The sequence below is a fragment of the Coregonus lavaretus genome, assembly GCF_964263955.1.
Source record: "Coregonus lavaretus genome assembly, contig: HAP1_SCAFFOLD_641, whole genome shotgun sequence".
NCBI lineage: Eukaryota > Metazoa > Chordata > Actinopteri > Salmoniformes > Salmonidae > Coregonus > Coregonus lavaretus.
The window spans coordinates 255,214-277,196 of record NW_028166765.1 but is presented as its reverse complement, the minus strand read 5'-3'; the positions used below and the strand labels follow the sequence as shown (position 1 = coordinate 277,196).

The 21,983-nt window shown below is 43.9% G+C and overlaps 1 protein-coding gene across 1 annotated transcript in view; it reads right to left on the bottom strand.

The window, feature by feature from the left end:
• Positions 1–7,534: 7,534 nt before the first annotated feature.
• Positions 7,535–21,983, bottom strand: part of LOC311114332 (uncharacterized protein) — a gene marked incomplete at both ends in the record, with an annotated part of 35,280 nt that continues 20,831 nt past the window's right edge. Inside the window, 2 exons of the mRNA XM_084189595.1 lie at positions 7,535–7,605; positions 20,029–20,121. Of these exons, the coding sequence (XP_084045721.1) occupies positions 7,535–7,605; positions 20,029–20,121 (164 nt within the window). The remainder of the gene's footprint in view (positions 7,606–20,028; positions 20,122–21,983) is intronic.

The following is a 21,983-nucleotide window of genomic DNA, read 5'->3' as shown; positions in this document are numbered from 1 at the left end:
CAGATGGATGGAAGGATGTTATCAGGTAGTTACCAGATGGATGGAAGGATGTTATCACGTAGTTACCAGATGGATGGAAGGATGTTATCAGGTAGTTACCAGATGGGTGGAAGGATGTTATCAGGTAGATACCAGATGGAAGGATGTTATCAGGTAGATACCAGATGGAAGGATGTTATCAGGTAGTTACCAGATGGATGGAAGGATGTTATCAGGTAGTTACCAGATGGATGGAAGGATGTTATCAGGTAGTTACCAGATGGATGGAAGGATGTTATCAGGTAGTTACCAGATGGAAGGATGTTATCAGGTAGTTACCAGATGGAAGGATGTTATCAGGTAGTTACCAGATGGATGGAAGGATGTTATCAGGTAGTTACCAGATGGAAGGATGTTATCAGGTAGTTACTAGATGGAAGGATGTTATCAGGTAGATACCAGATGGATGGAAGGATGTTATCAGGTAGTTACCAGATGGATGGAAGGATGTTATCAGGTAGTTACCAGATGGATGGATGGATGTTATCAGGTAGTTACCAGATGGATGGAAGGATGTTATCAGGTAGTTACCAGATGGATGGATGGATGTTATCAGGTAGTTACCAGATGAAGGAAGGATGTTATCAGGTAGATACCAGATGGATGGAAGGATGTTATCAGGTAGTTACCAGATGGATGGAAGGATGTTATCAGGTAGTTACCAGATGGATGGAAGGATGTTATCAGGTAGTTACCAGATGGATGGAAGGATGTTATCAGGTAGTTACCAGATGGATAGAAGGATGTTATCAGGTAGTTACCAGATGGATGGAAGGATGTTATCAGGTAGTTACCAGATGGATGGAAGGATGTTATCAGGTAGTTACCAGATGGAAGGAAGGATGTTATCAGGTAGATACCAGATGGAAGGATGTTATCAGGTAGTTACCAGATGGATGGAAGGATGTTATCAGGTAGTTACCAGATGGATGGAAGGATGTTATCAGGTAGTTACCAGATGGATGGAAGGATGTTATCAGGTAGTTACCAGATGGATGGAAGGATGTTATCAGGTAGTTACCAGATGGATGGAAGGATGTTATCAGGTAGATACCAGATGGATGGAAGGGTGTTATCAGGTAGTTACCAGATGGATGGAAGGATGTTATCAGGTAGTTACCAGATGGAAGGAAGGATGTTATCAGGTAGTTACCAGATGGATGGAAGGATGTTATCAGGTAGTTACCAGATGGAAGGATGTTATCAGGTAGTTACCAGATGGAAGGATGTTATCAGGTAGTTACCAGATGGAAGGAAGGATGTTATCAGGTAATTACCAGATGGATGGAAGGATGTTATCAGGTAGTTACCAGATGGAAGGCTGTTATCAGGTAGTTACCAGATGGAAGGATGTTATCAGGTAGTTACCAGATGGAAGGATGTTATCAGGTAGTTACCAGATGGAAGGATGTTATCAGGTAGTTACCAGATGGATGGAAGACTGTTATCAGGTAGTTACCAGATGGAAGGATGTTATCAGGTAGATACCAGATGGATGGAAGGATGTTATCAGGTAGTTACCAGATGGAAGGAAGGATGTTATCAGGTAGTTACCAGATGGATGGAAGGATGTTATCAGGTAGTTACCAGATGGATGGAAGGATGTTATCAGGTAGTTACCAGATGGATGGAAGGATGTTATCAGGTAGTTACCAGATGGATGGAAGGATGTTATCAGGTAGTTACCAGATGGATGGAAGGATGTTATCAGGTAGTTACCAGATGGAAGGATGCTATCAGGTAGTTACCAGATGGAAGGATGTTATCAGCTAGTTACCAGATGGATGGAAGGATGTTATCAGGTAGATACCAGATGGATGGAAGGATGTTATCAGGTAGTTACCAGATGGATGGAAGGATGTTATCAGGTAGTTACCAGATGGATGGAAGGATGTTATCAGGTAGTTACCAGATGGATGGAAGGATGTTATCAGGTAGTTACCAGATGGGTGGAAGGATGTTATCAGGTAGATACCAGATGGAAGGATGTTATCAGGTAGTTACCAGATGGATGGAAGGATGTTATCAGGTAGTTACCAGATGGATGGAAGGATGTTATCAGGTAGTTACCAGATGGAAGGATGTTATCAGGTAGATACCAGATGGATGGAAGGATGTTATCAGGTAGTTACCAGATGGATGGAAGAATATTATCAGGTAGTTACCAGATGAAGGAAGGATGTTATCAGGTAGTTACCAGATGGATGGAAGGCTGTTATCCGGTAGTTACCAGATGGATGGAAGGATGTTATCAGGTAGTTAACAGATGGATGGAAGGATGTTATCAGGTAGTTACCAGATGGAAGGATGTTATCAGGTAGTTACCAGATGGATGGAAGGATGTTATCACGTAGTTACCAGATGGATGGAAGGATGTTATCAGGTAGTTACCAGATGGAAGGAAGGATGTTATCAGGTAGTTACCAGATGGATGGAAGGATGTTATCAGGTAGTTACCAGATGGATGGAAGGATGTTATCAGGTTGTTACCAGATGGATGGAAGGATGTTATCAGGTAGTTAACAGATGGATGGATGTTATCAGGTAGTTACCAGATGGATGGAAGGATGTTATCAGGTAGTTACCAGATGGATGGAAGGATGTTATCAGGTAGTTACCAGATGGAAGGAAGGATGTTATCAGGTAGTTACCAGATGGAAGGAAGGATGTTATCAGGTAGTTACCAGATGGAAGGATGTTATCAGGTAGTTACCAGATGGAAGGAAGGATGTTATCAGGTAGTTACCAGATGGAAGAAATGATGTTATCAGGTAATTACCAGATGGATGGAAGGATGTTATAAGGTAGGTACCAAATGGAAGGCTGTTATCAGGTAGTTACCAGATGGATGGAAGGATGTTATCAGGTAGTTACCAGATGGAAGGCTGTTATCAGGTAGTTACCAGATGGATGGAAGGATGTTATCAGGTAGTTACCAGATGGATGGAAGGATGTTATCAGGTAGTTACCAGATGGATGGAAGGATGTTATCAGGTAGTTACCAGATGGAAGGAAGGATGTTATCAGGTAGTTACCAGATGGATGGAAGGATGTTATCAGGTAGTTACCAGATGGAAGGATGTTATCAGGTAGTTACCAGATGGATGGAAGGATGTTATCAGGTAGTTACCAGATGGATGGAAGGATGTTATCAGGTAGTTACCAGATGGATGGAAGGCTGTTATCAGGTAGTTACCAGATGAATGGAAGGATGTTATCAGGTAGTTACCAGATGGATGGAAGGCTGTTATCAGGTAGTTACCAGATGGATGGAAGGATGTTATCAGGTAGATACCAGATGGAAGGATGTTATCAGGTAGTTACCAGATGGAAGGATATTATCAGGTAGTTACCAGATGGAAGGAAGGATGTTATCAGGTAGTTACCAGATGGAAGGATGTTATCAGGTAGTTACCAGATGGAAGGAAGGGTTTTATCAGGTAGATACCAGATGGAAGGATGTTATCAGGTAGTTACCAGATGGAAGGATGTTATCAGGTAGTTACCAGATGGATGGAAGGATGTTATCAGGTAGTTACCAGATGGATGGATGTTATCAGGTAGTTACCAGATGGAAGGATGTTTTCAGGTAGTTACCAGATGGATCGAAGGATATTATCAGGTAGTTACCAGATGGAAGGAAGGATGTTATCAGGTAGTTACCAGATGGATGGAAGAATGTTATCAGGTAGTTACCAGATGGATGGAAGGCTGTTATCAGGTAGTTACCAGATGAATGGAAGGATGTTATCAGGTAGTTACCAGATGGATGTAAGGCTGTTATCAGGTAGTTACCAGATGGATGGAAGGATGTTATCAGGTAGATACCAGATGGAAGGATGTTATCAGGTAGTTACCAGATGGAAGGATGTTATCAGGTAGTTACCAGATGGAAGGAAGGATGTTATCAGGTAGTTACCAGATGGAATGATGTTATCAGGTAGTTACCAGATGGAAGGAATGATGCTATCAGGTAGATACCAGATGGTAGGATGTTATCAGGTAGTTACCAGATGGAAGGATGTTATCAGGTAGTTACCAGATGGATGGAAGGATGTTATCAGGTAGTTACCAGATGGATGGATGTTATCAGGTAGTTACCAGATGGAAGGATGTTATCAGGTAGTTACCAGATGGAAGGATGTTATCAGGTAGTTACCAGATGGAAGGAAGGATGTTATCAGGTAGTTACCAGATGGATGGAAGGATGTTATCAGGTAGTTACCAGATGGAAGGATGTTATCAGGTAGATACCAGATGGAAGGATGTTATCAGGTAGTGTTACGGATACAGGTATCCTGTGTCTTTTTGTGTTTTTCCTCTCCTTCTGCCCTATTCACAGGTGTCCTGTATGTTCCTGATTGGTGGTCGTTGAGGTGTCTGCTGATTGCTAAGGTGGACCAATCAGTGAACATTCCTCTGCATTGCACCACCTGTTGCTGGTTTTTCAATCACACATCCCATTGTTTAAAAGCCGGTCAGTTGTTTTTGTTGTTAGAGACTATTTCCGTATGTGAGTATGGATACTGTGGTGTCCTGTGTTTTGTTTACTCACTAAGTTGCTGGTTACTCTGTTTGGTAACTTTGTTAGACTACTTTTCGTATGTGAGTATGGATACTGTGGTGTCCTGTGTTTTGTGTACTCACTCATTTGCTGGTTACTCTGTTTGGTAACTTTGTGTGTTTCTGGGAAAAGGGGAGTTTAAGCAAGTTGCCCTTGGGCGTACATTACCCGTAGGAAGAAATCTGTCTAAAAACACTAGTTAGACCTGAGCGGACCACCCACTGTACTTTTGTATGATTAGCAGTAGCTTAGCGGTTCTTGAGGCAGGCAAGATCAGTTTAGGGGTGTTTTACACTATTGTTTCATTTCTTGGGTCCTGCTCAGCCCTTTTTCCCAGACCTTTACCGTGTGTTCAGCAATAAACCTTTTATGTTTGACGGTAGTTTATGGTTGTCGTGTAGTTTTATTTCTCACTGTTCCATGTCACGCTTATAATTTACATGAATTATGTTACGGGTCTCATGTCCATCCACCCTAGACGTTTAAAGCCACCGGGTTCGTAACAGGTAGTTACCAGATGGATGGAAGGATGTTATCAGGTAGTTACCAGATGGATGGAAGGATGTTATCAGGTAGTTACCAGATGGATGGAAGGATGTTATCAGGTAGATACCAGATGGATGGAAGGATGTTATCAGGTAGTTACCAGATGGATGGAAGGATGTTATCAGGTAGTTACCAGATGGAAGGATGTAATCAGGTAGTTACCAGATGGAAGGAAGGATGTTATCAGGTAGTTACCAGATGGATGGAAGGCTGTTATCAGGTAGTTACCAGATGGATGGAAGGATGTTATCACGTAGTTACCAGATGGAAGGATGTTATCAGGTAGTTACCAGATGAAGGAAGGATGTTATCAGGTAGATACCAGATGGATGGAAGGATGTTATCAGGTAGTTACCAGATGGATGGAAGGATGTTATCAGGTAGTTACCAGATGGATGGAAGGATGTTATCAGGTAGTTACCAGATGGATGGAAGGATGTTATCACGTAGTTACCAGATGAAGGAAGGATGTTATCAGGTAGTTACCAGATGGATGGAAGGATGTTATCACGTAGTTACCAGATGGAAGGATGTTATCAGGTAGTTACCAGATGGATGGAAGGATGTTATCAGGTAGTTACCAGATGGATGGAAGGATGTTATCAGGTAGTTACCAGATGGATGGAAGGATGTTATCAGGTAGATACCAGATGGATGGAAGGATGTTATCAGGTAGTTACCAGATGGATGGAAGGATGTTATCAGGTAGTTACCAGATGGAAGGATGTAATCAGGTAGTTACCAGATGGAAGGAAGGATGTTATCAGGTAGTTACCAGATGGATGGAAGGATGTTATCAGGTAGTTACCAGATGGATGGAAGGATGTTATCACGTAGTTACCAGATGGAAGGATGTTATCAGGTAGTTACCAGATGAAGGAAGGATGTTATCAGGTAGATACCAGATGGATGGAAGGATGTTATCAGGTAGTTACCAGATGGATGGAAGGATGTTATCAGGTAGTTACCAGATGGATGGAAGGATGTTATCAGGTAGTTACCAGATGGATGGAAGGATGTTATCACGTAGTTACCAGATGAAGGAAGGATGTTATCAGGTAGTTACCAGATGGATGGAAGGATGTTATCACGTAGTTACCAGATGGAAGGATGTTATCAGGTAGTTACCAGATGGATGGAAGGATGTTATCAGGTAGTTACCAGATGGATGGAAGGATGTTATCAGGTAGTTACCAGATGGATGGAAGGATGTTATCAGGTAGTTACCAGATGGATGGAAGGATGTTATCAGGTAGTTACCAGATGGATGGAAGGATGTTATCAGGTAGTTACCAGATGGATGGAAGGATGTTATCAGGTAGTTACCAGATGGATGGAAGGATGTTATCAGGTAGTTACCAGATGGATGGAAGGATGTTATCAGGTAGTTACCAGATGGATGGAAGGATGTTATCAGGTAGATACCAGATGGATGGAAGGATGTTATCAGGTAGTTACCAGATGGATGGAAGGCTGTTATCAGGTAGTTACCAGATGGATGGAAGGATGTTATCACGTAGTTACCAGATGAAGGAAGGATGTTATCAGGTAGTTACCAGATGGAAGGATGTTATCAGGTAGATACCAGATGGATGGAAGGATGTTATCAGGTAGTTACCAGATGGATGGAAGGATGTTATCAGGTAGTTACCAGATGAAGGAAGGATGTAATCAGGTAGATACCAGATGGAAGGAAGGATGTTATCAGGTAGTTACCAGATGGAAGGATGTTATCAGGTAGTTACCAGATGGAAGGATGTTATCAGGTAGTTACCAGATGGATGGAAGGATGTTATCAGGTAGTTACCAGATGGATGGAAGGATGTTATCAGGTAGTTACCAGATGGATAGAAGGATGTTATCAGGTAGTTACCAGATGGATGGAAGGATGTTATCAGGTAGATACCAGATGGAAGGATGTTATCAGGTAGTTACCAGATGGATGGAAGGATGTTATCAGGTAGTTACCAGATGGAAGGATGTTATCAGGTAGTTACCAGATGGATGGAAGGATGTTATCAGGTAGTTACCAGATGGATGGAAGGATGCTATCAGGTAGTTACCAGATGGAAGGATGTTATCAGGTAGTTACCAGATGGAAGGATGTTATCAGGTAGTTACCAGATGGATGGAAGGATGTTATCAGGTAGATACCAGATGGATGGAAGGATGTTATCAGGTAGATACCAGATGGATGGAAGGATGTTATCAGGTAGATACCAGATGGATGGAAGGATGTTATCAGGTAGATACCAGATGGATGGAAGGATGTTATCAGGTAGTTACCAGATGGATGGAAGGATGTTATCAGGTAGATACCAGATGGATGGAAGGATGTTATCAGGTAGTTACCAGATGGATGGAAGGATGTTATCAGGTAGTTACCAGATGGAAGGATGTTATCAGGTAGTTACCAGATGGAAGGAAGGATAACCCATTCACCACTCCACTGTGAACTGAAAACTCATAGCAAACCAAATAGTGTCATCATAGTGATCATTATGGACCTGATATCAATTTAGTTCAGTCATTTCAGGAAGTGGATAGAGGGTACTTCATAACTTGAAAGTTGAATACACAGACTTATGGGAAATATTGACAATTTTTGCTTCAGTTCTAGACACCTTGCTGCTAACGTTTATAGGTATAGGAACAGCCTTTGATCAAATATTCTGACGTGTGTTAAGGTTTGCTCCCCTCAGATCAACAGCTACATGAACCTGCTCATAATCTGTCAACAGGTGCAGCACCCCCTCTGGTGGTTGATCAGCAGTCTTACATCAACAGTCCAGTCTGTCTGTCACCACAGCAGGCTTTCTCTGAAACTCCTCAGAGTCAAATCAGTGACAGTGATTCAACTCTCCAAAATCACAGTTAATCTGATGTGAGGCTAACGCCTGGATCTGACTGTAAACCTGTGAGACTGTAAGAGGCTCTGTATTAGAGTGTCTGCTAAATGACTAAACTGTAAATGTTCACAACAGATGGTGGCATTTTAAGTGGATTCACCTCGACGTTAGAACACTTAGGTAAACCTGTAGGTGAACCATTCAAACTGCAATGTGACAGAAGAACAGCCATGGACTTTCTGATGTGTTATGGTCCCTATGGAGACAGGCTGAATGGTCCTAGTGCCACAGCTTGTCCCTGTGCTGGGTAACTATGGAGACAGGCTGAATGATCCTAGTGCCACAGCTTGTCCCTGTGCTGGGTAACTATGGAGACAGGCTGAATGGTCCTAGTGCCACAGCTTGTCCCTGTGCTGGGTAACTATGGAGACAGGCTGAATGGTCCTAGTGCCACAGCTTGTCCCTGTGCTGGGTAACTATGGAGACAGGCTGAATGGTCCTAGTGCCACAGCTTGTCCCTGTGCTGGGTAACTATGGAGACAGACTGAATGGTCCTAGTGCCACAGCTTGTCCCTGTGCTGGGTAACTATGGAGACAGACTGAATGGTCCTAGTGCCACAGCTTGTCCCTGTGCTGGGTAACTATGGAGACAGGCTGAATGTAAGCTAATTGAGAATTAAGGCAGCCGCATACATAGGTTTGTCTTGCTCCTAGCAGAACTCAGCTAGGCGAAAATAACATCTGTCCTCGCAATCTCCCTTTTAAGAACTTCGCTTAAAAAATGAGAAAAAAACGCCAATATTACAGCTTGTCCCTCTTGAGATGCCGTAGCAACAACATAGTCACAATCCCTGTCTTTGTCAGGTGGCTCCAATCTTCATCCAATCTCTCAGAAGGAACCATTTCATTTGTCTTCCTGTGGTGATGGGGACGTGGTGTGCCTGCTGTCTACTGTCTGTCTACTGTCTACTGTCTGTCTACTGTCTACTGTCTGTCTACTGTCTGTCTACTGCCTACTGTCTACTGTCTACTGTCTACTGTCTACTGCCTACTGTCTACTGTCTACTGTCTACTGTCTACTGCGAACTGTCTGTCTACTGTCTACTGTCTACTGTCTGTCTACTGTCTGTCTACTGTCTGTCTACTGTCTACTGTCTACTGTCTGTCTACTGTCTGTCTACTGTCTACTGTCTACTGTCTGTCTACTGTCTGTCTACTGTCTGTCTACTGTCTGTCTACTGTCTACTGTCTACTGTCTGCCTACTGTCTGTCTACTGTCTACTGTCTGTCTACTGCCTACTGTCTGTCTACTGTCTACTGTCTACTGTCTACTGTCTACTGTCTGTCTACTGTCTGTCTACTGTCTGTCTACTGTCTGTCTACTGTCTGTCTACTGTCTACTGTCTACTGTCTACTGTCTACTGTCTACTGTCTGTCTACTGTCTACTGTCTACTGTCTACTGTCTACTGTCTGTCTACTGTCTGTCTACTGTCTGTCTACTGTCTACTGTCTGTCTACTGTCTGTCTACTGTCTACTGTCTACTGTCTACTGTCTACTGTCTACTGTCTGTCTACTGTCTACTGTCTACTGTCTACTGTCTACTGTCTACTCTCTGTCTACTGTCTACTGTCTACTGTCTACTGTCTACTGTCTGTCTACTGTCTGTCTACTGTCTGTCTACTGTCTGTCTACTGTCTACTGTCTGTCTACTGTCTGTCTACTGTCTACTGTCTACTGTCTACTGTCTACTGTCTACTGTCTGTCTACTGTCTACTGTCTACTGTCTACTGTCTACTGTCTGTCTACTGTCTACTGTCTGTCTACTGTCTGTCTACTGTCTACTGTCTGTCTACTGTCTGTCTACTGTCTACTGTCTACTGTCTACTGTCTGTCTACTGTCTACTGTCTACTGTCTACTGTCTGTCTACTGTCTGTCTACTGTCTACTGTTTACTGTCTGTCTACTGTCTACTGTCTACTGTCTGTCTACTGTCTGTCTACTGTCTACTGTCTACTGTCTACTGTCTACTGTCTGTCTACTGTCTACTGTCTACTGTCTACTGTCTACTGTCTACTGTCTACTGTCTGTCTACAGTCTACTGTCTACTGTCTACTGTCTGTCTACTGTCTACTGTCTACTGTCTACTGTCTACTGTCTGTCTACTGTCTACTGTCTACTGTCTACTGTCTGTCTACTGTCTACTGTCTACTGTCTACTGTCTACTGTCTGTCTACTGTCTACTGTCTGTCTACTGTCTACTGTCTGTCTACTGTCTACTGTCTACTGTCTACTGTCTGTCTACTGTCTACTGTCTACTGTCTACTGCCTACTGTCTACTGCCTACTGTCTACTGTCTACTGTCTACTGTCTGTCTACTGTCTACTGCCTACTGTCTACTGCCTACTGTCTGTCTACTGTCTACTGTCTGTCTACTGCCTACTGTCTACTGCCTACTGCCTACTGTCTACTGCCTACTGTCTACTGTCTACTGCCTACTGTCTACTGTCTGTCTACTGTCTACTGTCTACTGTCTGTCTACTGTCTGTCTACTGTCTGTCTACTGTCTGTCTACTGTCTGTCTACTGTCTGTCTACTGTCTACTGTCTACTGTCTGTCTACTGTCTACTGTCTACTGTCTGTCTACTGCCTACTGTCTGTCTACTGTCTACTGTCTGTCTACTGCCTACTGTCTACTGTCTACTGCCTACTGTCTACTGCCTACTGTCTACTGTCTACTGCCTACTGTCTACTGTCTGTCTACTGTCTACTGTCTGTCTACTGTCTGTCTACTGTCTGTCTACTGTCTGTCTACTGTCTGTCTACTGTCTGTCTACTGTCTACTGTCTACTGTCCGTCTACTGCCTACTGTCTACTGTCTGTCTACTGTCTGTCTACTGTCTACTGTCTACTGTCTACTGTCTACTGTCTACTGTCTACTGTCTACTGTCTACTGTCTGTCTACTGTCTGTCTACTGCCTACTGTCTACTGTCTGTCTACTGTCTACTGTCTACTGTCTGTCTACTGTCTGTCTACTGTCTGTCTACTGTCTGTCTACTGTCTGTCTACTGTCTACTGTCTACTGTCTGTCTACTGCCTACTGTCTACTGTCTGTCTACTGTCTACTGTCTACTGTCTGTCTACTGTCTGTCTACTGTCTGTCTACTGTCTGTCTACTGTCTACTGTCTACTGTCTACTGCCTACTGTCTACTGTCTACTGTCTACTGTCTACTGCGAACTGTCTGTCTACTGTCTACTGTCTACTGTCTGTCTACTGTCTGTCTACTGTCTGTCTACTGTCTACTGTCTACTGTCTGTCTACTGTCTGTCTACTGTCTACTGTCTACTGTCTGTCTACTGTCTGTCTACTGTCTGTCTACTGTCTGTCTACTGTCTACTGTCTACTGTCTGCCTACTGTCTGTCTACTGTCTACTGTCTGTCTACTGCCTACTGTCTGTCTACTGTCTACTGTCTACTGTCTACTGTCTACTGTCTACTGTCTGTCTACTGTCTGTCTACTGTCTGTCTACTGTCTACTGTCTACTGTCTACTGTCTACTGTCTACTGTCTGCCTACTGTCTACTGTCTACTGTCTACTGTCTACTGTCTGTCTACTGTCTGTCTACTGTCTACTGTCTGTCTACTGTCTGTCTACTGTCTACTGTCTACTGTCTACTGTCTACTGTCTGTCTACTGTCTACTGTCTACTGTCTACTGTCTACTGTCTACTCTCTGTCTACTGTCTACTGTCTACTGTCTACTGTCTACTGTCTACTGTCTACTGTCTACTGTCTGTCTACTGTCTGTCTACTGTCTGTCTACTGTCTGTCTACTGTCTACTGTCTGTCTACTGTCTGTCTACTGTCTACTGTCTACTGTCTACTGTCTACTGTCTACTGTCTGTCTACTGTCTACTGTCTACTGTCTACTGTCTACTGTCTACTGTCTACTGTCTGTCTACTGTCTACTGTCTGTCTACTGTCTGTCTACTGTCTACTGTCTGTCTACTGTCTGTCTACTGTCTACTGTCTACTGTCTACTGTCTGTCTACTGTCTACTGTCTACTGTCTACTGTCTACTGTCTGTCTACTGTCTACTGTTTACTGTCTGTCTACTGTCTACTGTCTACTGTCTGTCTACTGTCTGTCTACTGTCTACTGTCTACTGTCTACTGTCTACTGTCTGTCTACTGTCTACTGTCTACTGTCTACTGTCTACTGTCTACTGTCTGTCTACAGTCTACTGTCTACTGTCTACTGTCTGTCTACTGTCTACTGTCTACTGTCTACTGTCTGTCTACTGTCTACTGTCTACTGTCTACTGTCTACTGTCTACTGTCTGTCTACAGTCTACTGTCTACTGTCTACTGTCTACTGTCTGTCTACTGTCTACTGTCTGTCTACTGTCTACTGTCTGTCTACTGTCTACTGTCTGTCTACTGTCTACTGTCTACTGTCTACTGTCTGTCTACTGTCTACTGTCTACTGTCTACTGCCTACTGTCTACTGCCTACTGTCTACTGTCTACTGTCTACTGTCTGTCTACTGTCTACTGCCTACTGTCTACTGCCTACTGTCTGTCTACTGTCTACTGTCTGTCTACTGCCTACTGTCTACTGTCTACTGCCTACTGTCTACTGCCTACTGTCTACTGTCTACTGCCTACTGTCTACTGTCTGTCTACTGTCTACTGTCTACTGTCTGTCTACTGTCTGTCTACTGTCTGTCTACTGTCTGTCTACTGTCTGTCTACTGTCTGTCTACTGTCTACTGTCTACTGTCTGTCTACTGCCTACTGTCTACTGCCTACTGTCTGTCTACTGTCTACTGTCTGTCTACTGCCTACTGTCTACTGTCTACTGCCTACTGTCTACTGCCTACTGTCTACTGTCTACTGCCTACTGTCTACTGTCTGTCTACTGTCTACTGTCTGTCTACTGTCTGTCTACTGTCTGTCTACTGTCTGTCTACTGTCTGTCTACTGTCTACTGTCTACTGTCCGTCTACTGCCTACTGTCTACTGTCTGTCTACTGTCTGTCTACTGTCTACTGTCTACTGTCTACTGTCTACTGTCTACTGTCTACTGTCTACTGTCTGTCTACTGTCTGTCTACTGCCTACTGTCTACTGTCTGTCTACTGTCTACTGTCTACTGTCTGTCTACTGTCTGTCTACTGTCTGTCTACTGTCTGTCTACTGTCTGTCTACTGTCTACTGTCTACTGTCTGTCTACTGCCTACTGTCTACTGTCTGTCTACTGTCTACTGTCTACTGTCTGTCTACTGTCTGTCTACTGTCTGTCTACTGTCTGTCTACTGTCTACTGTCTACTGTCTACTGTCTACTGTCTGTCTACTGTCTACTGTCTACTGTCTACTGTCTACTGTCTACTGTCTGTCTACTGTCTGTCTACTGTCTACTGTCTACTGTCTGTCTACTGCCTACTGTCTACTGTCTACTGTCTGTCTACTGTCTACTGTCTACTGTCTACTGTCTACTGTCTGTCTACTGTCTACTGTCTACTGTCTACTGTCTACTGTCTGTCTACTGTCTACTATCTACTGCCTACTGTCTACTGTCTGTCTACTGTCTGTCTACTGTCTGTCTACTGTCTACTGTCTGTCTACTGCCTACTGTCTACTGTCTGTCTACTGTCTACTGTCTACTGTCTACTGTCCGTCTACTGCCTACTGTCTACTGTCTGTCTACTGTCTGTCTACTGTCTACTGTCTACTGTCTACTGTCTACTGTCTACTGTCTACTGTCTACTGTCTACTGTCTGTCTACTGTCTGTCTACTGCCTACTGTCTACTGTCTGTCTACTGTCTACTGTCTACTGTCTGTCTACTGTCTGTCTACTGTCTGTCTACTGTCTGTCTACTGTCTGTCTACTGTCTACTGTCTACTGTCTGTCTACTGCCTACTGTCTACTGTCTGTCTACTGTCTACTGTCTACTGTCTGTCTACTGTCTGTCTACTGTCTACTGTCTACTGTCTACTGTCTACTGTCTACTGTCTGTCTACTGTCTGTCTACTGTCTACTGTCTACTGTCTGTCTACTGCCTACTGTCTACTGTCTACTGTCTGTCTACTGTCTACTGTCTACTGTCTACTGTCTACTGTCTGTCTACTGTCTACTGTCTACTGTCTACTGTCTACTGTCTGTCTACTGTCTACTATCTACTGCCTACTGTCTACTGTCTGTCTACTGTCTGTCTACTGTCTGTCTACTGTCTACTGTCTGTCTACTGCCTACTGTCTACTGTCTGCCTACTGCCTACTGTCTACTGTCTACTGTCTGTCTACTGCCTACTGTCTACTGTCTACTGTCTGTCTACTGTCTGTCTACTGTCTGTCTACTGTCTACTGTCTACTGTCTACTGTCTGTCTACTGTCTGTCTACTGCCTACTGTCTACTGTCTGTCTACTGTCTGTCTACTGTCTACTGTCTGTCTACTGTCTACTGTCTGTCTACTGTCTACTGTCTACTGTCTACTGTCTACTGTCTGTCTACTGTCTACTGTCTACTGTCTACTGTCTGTCTAATGTCTACTGTCTACTGTCTGTCTAATGTCTACTGTCTACTGTCTACTGTCTACTGTCTACTGTCTGTCTACTGTCTACTGTCTACTGTCTACTGTCTACTGCCTACTGTCTGTCTACTGTCTGTCTACTGTCTGTCTACTGTCTGTCTACTGTCTACTGTCTGTCTACTGTCTACTGTCTACTGTCTACTGTCTGTCTACTGTCTACTGTCTACTGTCTACTGTCTACTGCCTACTGTCTGTCTACTGTCTGTCTACTGTCTGTCTACTGTCTACTGTCTGTCTACTGTCTACTGTCTGTCTACTGTCTACTGTCTGTCTAATGTCTACTGTCTACTGTCTGTCTACTGTCTACTGTCTGTCTAATGTCTACTGTCTACTGTCTGTCTACTGTCTGTCTACTGTCTACTGTCTGTCTACTGTCTACTGTCTGTCTACTGTCTACTGTCTGTCTACTGTCTGTCTACTGCCTACTGTCTACTGTCTACTGTCTGTCTACTGTCTACTGTCTGTCTACTGTCTGTCTACTGTCTGTCTACTGTCTACTGTCTGTCTACTGTCTAATGTCTACGGTCTACTGTCTGTCTACTGTCTGTCTACTGCCTACTGTCTACTGTCTACTGTCTGTCTACTGTCTGTCTACTGTCTACTGTCTGTCTACTGTCTGTCTACTGTCTGTCTACTGTCTGTCTACTGTCTGTCTACTGTCTACTGTCTACTGTCTGTCTACTGTCTGTCTACTGTCTACTGTCTACTGTCTGTCTACTGTCTACTGTCTACTGTCTACTGTCTACTGTCTACTGTCTACTGTCTACTGTCTGTCTACTGTCTGTCTACTGTCTACTGTCTACTGTCTACTGTCTACTGTCTACTGTCTGTCTACTGTCTACTGTCTCCTGTCTACTGTCTACTGTCTACTGTCTACTGTCTGTCTACTGTCTACTGTCTACTGTCTGTCTACTGTCTGTCTACTGTCTGTCTACTGTCTACTGTCTACTGTCTACTGTCTACTGTCTGTCTACTCTCTACTGTCTACTGTCTACTGTCTACTGTCTACTGTCTGTTTACTGTCTACTGTCTACTGTCTACTGTCTACTGTCTGTCTACTGTCTACTGTCTACTGTCTGTCTACTGTCTGTCTACTGTCTACTGTCTACTGCCTACTGTCTACTGTCTACTGTCTACTGTCTACTGCCTACTGTCTACTGTCTACTGTCTGTCTACTGTCTACTGTCTACTGCCTACTGTCTACTGTCTACTGTCTGTCTACTGTCTACTGTCTACTGTCTACTGTCTGTCTACTGTCTACTGTCTACTGTCTACTGTCTACTGTCTATCTAGTCAAGTCCCAATGCAGAGTAGAAGTACATGTTGAATTGACCTATAACAAACTAACTACTGTGCAATTTTTTATTTGGTTATATTTCAGAGTGATGTGTATTGTGGTCTGGACAGGCAGGGTCCAATCACAGGCAGGCAGGGTCCAATCACAGGCAGGCAGGGTCCAATCACAGGCAATTGGACATCATCCTCCAAACTACTTATGTAGGCTGTACACGTCTGACAGGAACAACTGGCTTGTTTATTATTTAGCAGAGTTGCAATAAAAGACAAGTGATAAGACATGTGCAGGTGACAGATGAAGGGGCCACAGTCTTCTCCCAGTGATGAAGGGGCCACAGTCTTCTCCCTGTAATTGTTGTGAAGGCTTTGGCTGAGAGTTTCCTTTTGCGAGGGTGGAGACTTCGTTTTTGCCGGAACTCTCAATTTCTAAACACGTAAAGTTGAAGTCGGAAGTTTCCATACACCTTAGCCAAACATATTTAAACTCAGTTTTTCACAATTCCTGACATTTAATCCTAGTAAAAATTCCCTGTCTTAGGTCAGCTAGGATCACCACTTCATATTAAGAATGTGAAATGTCAGAATAATAGTAGAGAGCATTATTTATTTCAGCTTTTATTTCTTTCATCAACTTCCCAGTGGGTCAGAAGTTTGCATACACTCAATTAGTATTTGGTAGCATTGCCTTTAAATTGTTTATCTTGGGTCAAACGTTTGGGGTAGCCTTCCACAAGCTTCCCACAATAAGTTGGGTGAATTTTGGCCCATTCCTCCTGACAGAGCTGGTGTAACTGAGTCAGGTTTGTAGGCCTCCTTGCTTGCATACGCTTTTTCAGTTCTGCCCACAAATGTTCTATAGGATTGACGTCAGGGCTTTGTGATGGCCAGTCCAATACCTTGACTTTGTTGTCCTTAAGCCATTTTGCCACAACTTTGGAAGTATGCTTGGGGTCATTGTCCATTTTGAAGACCCATTTGCGACCAAGATTTAACTTCCTGACTGATGTGAGAATGCTATTCATTGACTACAGCTCAGCATTCAACACCATAGTGCCCTCTAAGCTCATCACTAAGCTAAGGATCCTGGGACTAAATACCTCCCTCTGCAACTGGATCCTGGACTTCCTGACGGGCCGCCCCCAGGTGGTAAGGGTAGGTAACAACACATCTGCCACACTGATCCTCAACACGGGGGCCCCTCAGGGGTGCGTGCTCAGTCCCCTCCTGTACTCTCTGTTCACCCATGACTGCATGGCCAGGCACGACTCCAACACCATCATTAAGTTTGCCGACGACACAACAGTGGTAGGCCTGATCACCGACAACGATGAGACAGCCTATAGGGAGGAGGTCAGAGATCTGGCCGTGTGGTGCCAGGACAACAACCTCTCCCTCAACGTGACCAAGACAAAGGAGATGATTGTGGACTACAGGAAAAAAAAGAGGACTGAGCACGCCCCCATTCTCATCGACGGGGCTGTAGTGGAACAGGTTGAGAGCTTCAAGTTCCTTGGTGTCCACATCACCAACGAACTATCATGGTCCAAACACACCAAGACAGTCGTGAAGAGGGCACGACAAAGCCTATTCCCCCTCAGGAGACTAAAAAGATTTGGCATGGGTCCTCAGATCCTCAAAAAATTCTACAGCTGCACCATCGAGAGCATCCTGACTGGTTGCATCACCGCCTGGTATGGCAACTGCTTGGCCTCAGACCGCAAGGCACTACAGAGGGTAGTGCGTACGGCCCAGTACATCACTGGGGCAAAGCTTCCTGCCATCCAGGACCTCTATACCAGGCGGTGTCAGAGGAAGGCCCTCAAAATTGTCAAAGACTCCAGCCACCCTAGTCATAGACTGTTCTCTCTGCTACCGCACGGCAAGCGGTACCGGAGTGCCAAGTCTAGGTCCAAAAGACTTCTCAACAGCTTCTACCCCCAAGCCATAAGACTCCTGAACAGCTAATCATGGCTACCCGGACTATTTGCACTGCCCCCCCACCCCATCCTTTTTACGCTGCTGCTACTCTGTTAAGTATTTATGCATAGTCACTTTAACTCTACCCACATGTACATATTACCTCAACTACCTCAACTAGCCGGTGCCCCCGCACATTGACTCTGCAACGGTACCCCCCTGTATATATAGCCTCCCTACTGTCACTTTATTTTACTTCTGCTCTTTTTTTCTCAACACTTTTTTTGTTGTTGTTTTATTCTTACTTTTTTGTTTAAAATAAATGCACTGTTGGTTAAGGGCTGTAAGTAAGCATTTCACTGTAATGTCTGCACCTGTTGTATTCGGCGCATGTGACCAATAAAATTAGATTTGATTTGATTTGATTTGATGCCTTGAGATGTTCCTTCAATATATCCACATAATTTTCCTTCCTCATGACGCCATCTATTTTGTGAAGTGCACCAGTCCCTCCTGCAGCAAAGCACCCCCACAGCATGATGCTGCCACCCCCATGCTTCACCGCCTGGTATGGCAACTGCTTGGCCTCAGACCGCAAGGCACTACAGAGGGTAGTGCGTACGGCCCAGTACATCACTGGGGCAAAGCTTCCTGCCATCCAGGACCTCTATACCAGGCGGTGTCAGAGGAAGGCCCTCAAAATTGTCAAAGACTCCAGCCACCCTAGTCATAGACTGTTCTCTCTGCTACCGCACGGCAAGCGGTACCGGAGTGCCAAGTCTAGGTCCAAAAGACTTCTCAACAGCTTCTACCCCCAAGCCATAAGACTCCTGAACAGCTAATCATGGCTACCCGGACTATTTGCACTGCCCCCCCACCCCATCCTTTTTACGCTCCTGCTACTCTGTTAAGTATTTATGCATAGTCACTTTAACTCTACCCACATGTACATATTACCTCAACTACCTCAACTAGCCGGTGCCCCCGCACATTGACTCTGCAACGGTACCCCCCTGTATATATAGCCTCCCTACTGTCACGTTATTTTACTTCTGCTCTTTTTTTTCTCAACACTTTTTTTGTTGTTGTTTTATTTTTACTTTTTTTGTTCAAAATAAATGCACTGTTGGTTAAGGGCTGTAAGTAAGCATTTCACTGTAATGTCTGCACCTGTTGTATTCGGCGCATGTGACCAATAAAATTTCATTTGATTTCACAGTTGGGATGGTGTTCTTCGGCTTGCAAGCCACCCCCTTTTTCCTCCAAACATAACGATGGTTATTATGGCCAAACAGTTCTATTTTTGTTTCATCAGACCAGACGACATTTCTCCAAAAAGTACGATCTTTGTCCCCATGTGCATTTGCAAACCGTAGTCTGTCTTTTTTATGGCGGTTTTGGAGCAGTGGCTTCTTCCTTGCTGAGTGGCCTTTCAGGTTATGTCGATATAGGACTAGTTTTACTGTGGATATAGATACCTTTGTACCTGTTTCCTCCAGCATCTTCACAAGGTCCTTTGCTGTTGTTCTGGGATTGATTTGCACTTTTCGCACCAAAGTACGTTCATCTCTAGGAGACAGAACGCGTCTCCTCCCTGAGCGGTATGACGGCTGCGTAGTCCCATGGTGTTTATACTTGCGTACTATTGTTTGTACAGAATAACGTGGTACCTTCAGGTGTTTGGAAATTGCTCCCAAGGATGAACCAGACTTGTTGAGGTATACCATTCTTGGCTTATTTATTTTGATTTTCCCATGATGTCACGCAAAGAGGCACTGAGTTTGAAGGTAGGCCTTGAAATACATCCACATGTACACCTCCAATTGACTCAAATGATGTCAATTAGCCTATCAGAAGCTCCTAAAGCCATGACATCATTTTCTGGAATTTCCCAAGCTGTTTAAAGGCACAGTCAACTTAGTGTATGTAAACTTCTGACCCACTGGAATTGTGATACAGTGAATTCTAAGTGAAATAATCTGTCTGTAAACAAATGTTGGAAAAATGACTTGTGTCATGCAGAAAGTAGATGTCCTAACCGACTTGCCAAAACTAAAGTTTGTTAACAAGAAATGTGTGTAGTGGTTGAAAAAATAGTTTTAATGACTCCAACCTAAGTGTATGTAAACTTAGACAAACTTCCGACTTCAACTGTATAAACACAGAAGTGAATCACACAGCTGACCAAATTATGCAAGATTTGACTGATTATTGTGAACCTTACCTTGGTAATGCTGTAAAAGCTTGTTGGTCCTGATGTCCCAGACCTTGACAGTGTTGTCATGTTCCACTGGGGTGGAGGTCAGTATAGTTCTATCTGGAAACAGAGAAACATCTGTCAGCACAGCATAGACAAACAGGAACAGGGACAGTTCACATACTTAAAACACAAGTACTGTCACCAAAACACAGGACCGAAACAAACACTGTCATCAAAACACAGGACAAAAACAAACACTGTCACCAAAACACAGGACAGAACCAAAACACTGTCACCAAAACACAGGACAGAAACAAAACACTGTCACCAAAACACAGGACAGAACCAAAACACTGTCACCAAAACACAGGACAGAAACAAAACACTGTCACCAAAACACAGGACAGAAACAAAACACTGTCACCAAAACACAGGACAGAAACAAAACACTGTCACCAAAACACAGGACAGAAACAAAACACTGTCACCAAAACACAGGACAAAAGCAAAACACTGTCACCAAAACACAGGACAGAAACAAAATACTGTCACCAAAACACAGGACAGAAACTAAACAGTCACCAAAACACAGGACAGAAACAAAACAGTCACCAAAACACAGGACAGAAACAAAACACTGTCACCAAAGCACAGGACAAAAACAAAACACTGTCACCAAAACACAGGACAGAAACAAAATACTGTCACCAAAACACAGGACAGAAACAAAACAGTCACCAAAACACAGGACATAAACAAAACACTGTCACCAAAACACAGGACAGAAACAAAACACTGTCACCAAAACACAGGACAGAAACAAAACACTGTTACCAAAACATAGGACAGAAACAAAACACTGTCACCAAAACACAGGACAGAAACAAAACACTGTCACCAAAACACAGGACAGAACAAAACACTGTCACCAAAACACAGGACAGAAACAAAAAACACTGTCACCAAAACACAGGACAGAAACAAAAAACACTGTCACCAAAACACAGGACAGAACCTAAACACTGTCACCAAAACACAGGACAGAAACAAACACTGTCACCAAAGCACAGGACAAAAACAAAACACTGTCACCAAAACACAGGACAGAAACAAACACTGTCACCAAAACACAGGACAGAAACAAACACTGTCACCAAAACACAGGACAGAAACAAAACACTGTCACCAAAACACAGGACAGAAACAAAACACTGTCACCAAAACACAGGACAGAAACAAAACACTGTCACCAAAACACAGGACAGAAACAATCAATCAATCAAATTGATTTATAAAACCTAGAAAAGAACCAGGCTCTGAGAGGGGGAGCAGTCCTCTTCTGGCTGTGCCTGGTGGAGATTATAACAGTACATGGCCATTGAGGCCAGAATTTTCTCCAAGATGTTCAAACATTCATAGATGACCAGCAGGGTCAAAAATAATGACAGTGGTTGTAGAGGTTGCAACAGGTCAGTACATCAGGAGTAAATGTCACTTGGCTTTTCATAGCCGGGCATTTAGAGGTTGAAATAGCAGGTGTGGTAGAGAGATTTGAAAACAGCAGGTCTGGGACAAGGTTGCACGTCCGGTGAACAGGTCAGGGTTCCATAGCCGCAGGCAGAACAGTTGAAACTGGAGCAGCAGCACGACCAGGTGGACTGGGGACAACAAGGAGTCATCAGGTCAGGTAGTCCTGAGGCATGGTCCTAGGGCTCAGGTCCTCCGGGATGGGAGGGAGAGAGAGAATTAGAGGGAGCATACTTAAATTCACACAGAACATCAGATAAGACAGGAGAATTACACCAGATATAACAGACTGACCCTAGCCCCCCGGCACATAGACTATTGCAGCATAGATACTGGAGGCTGAGACAGGGGTGGGTCAGGAGACACTGTGGCCCCGTCCGACGATACCCCCGGACAGAACAAAACACTGTCACCAAAATACAGGACAGAATACAGGAAAAACACTGTCACCA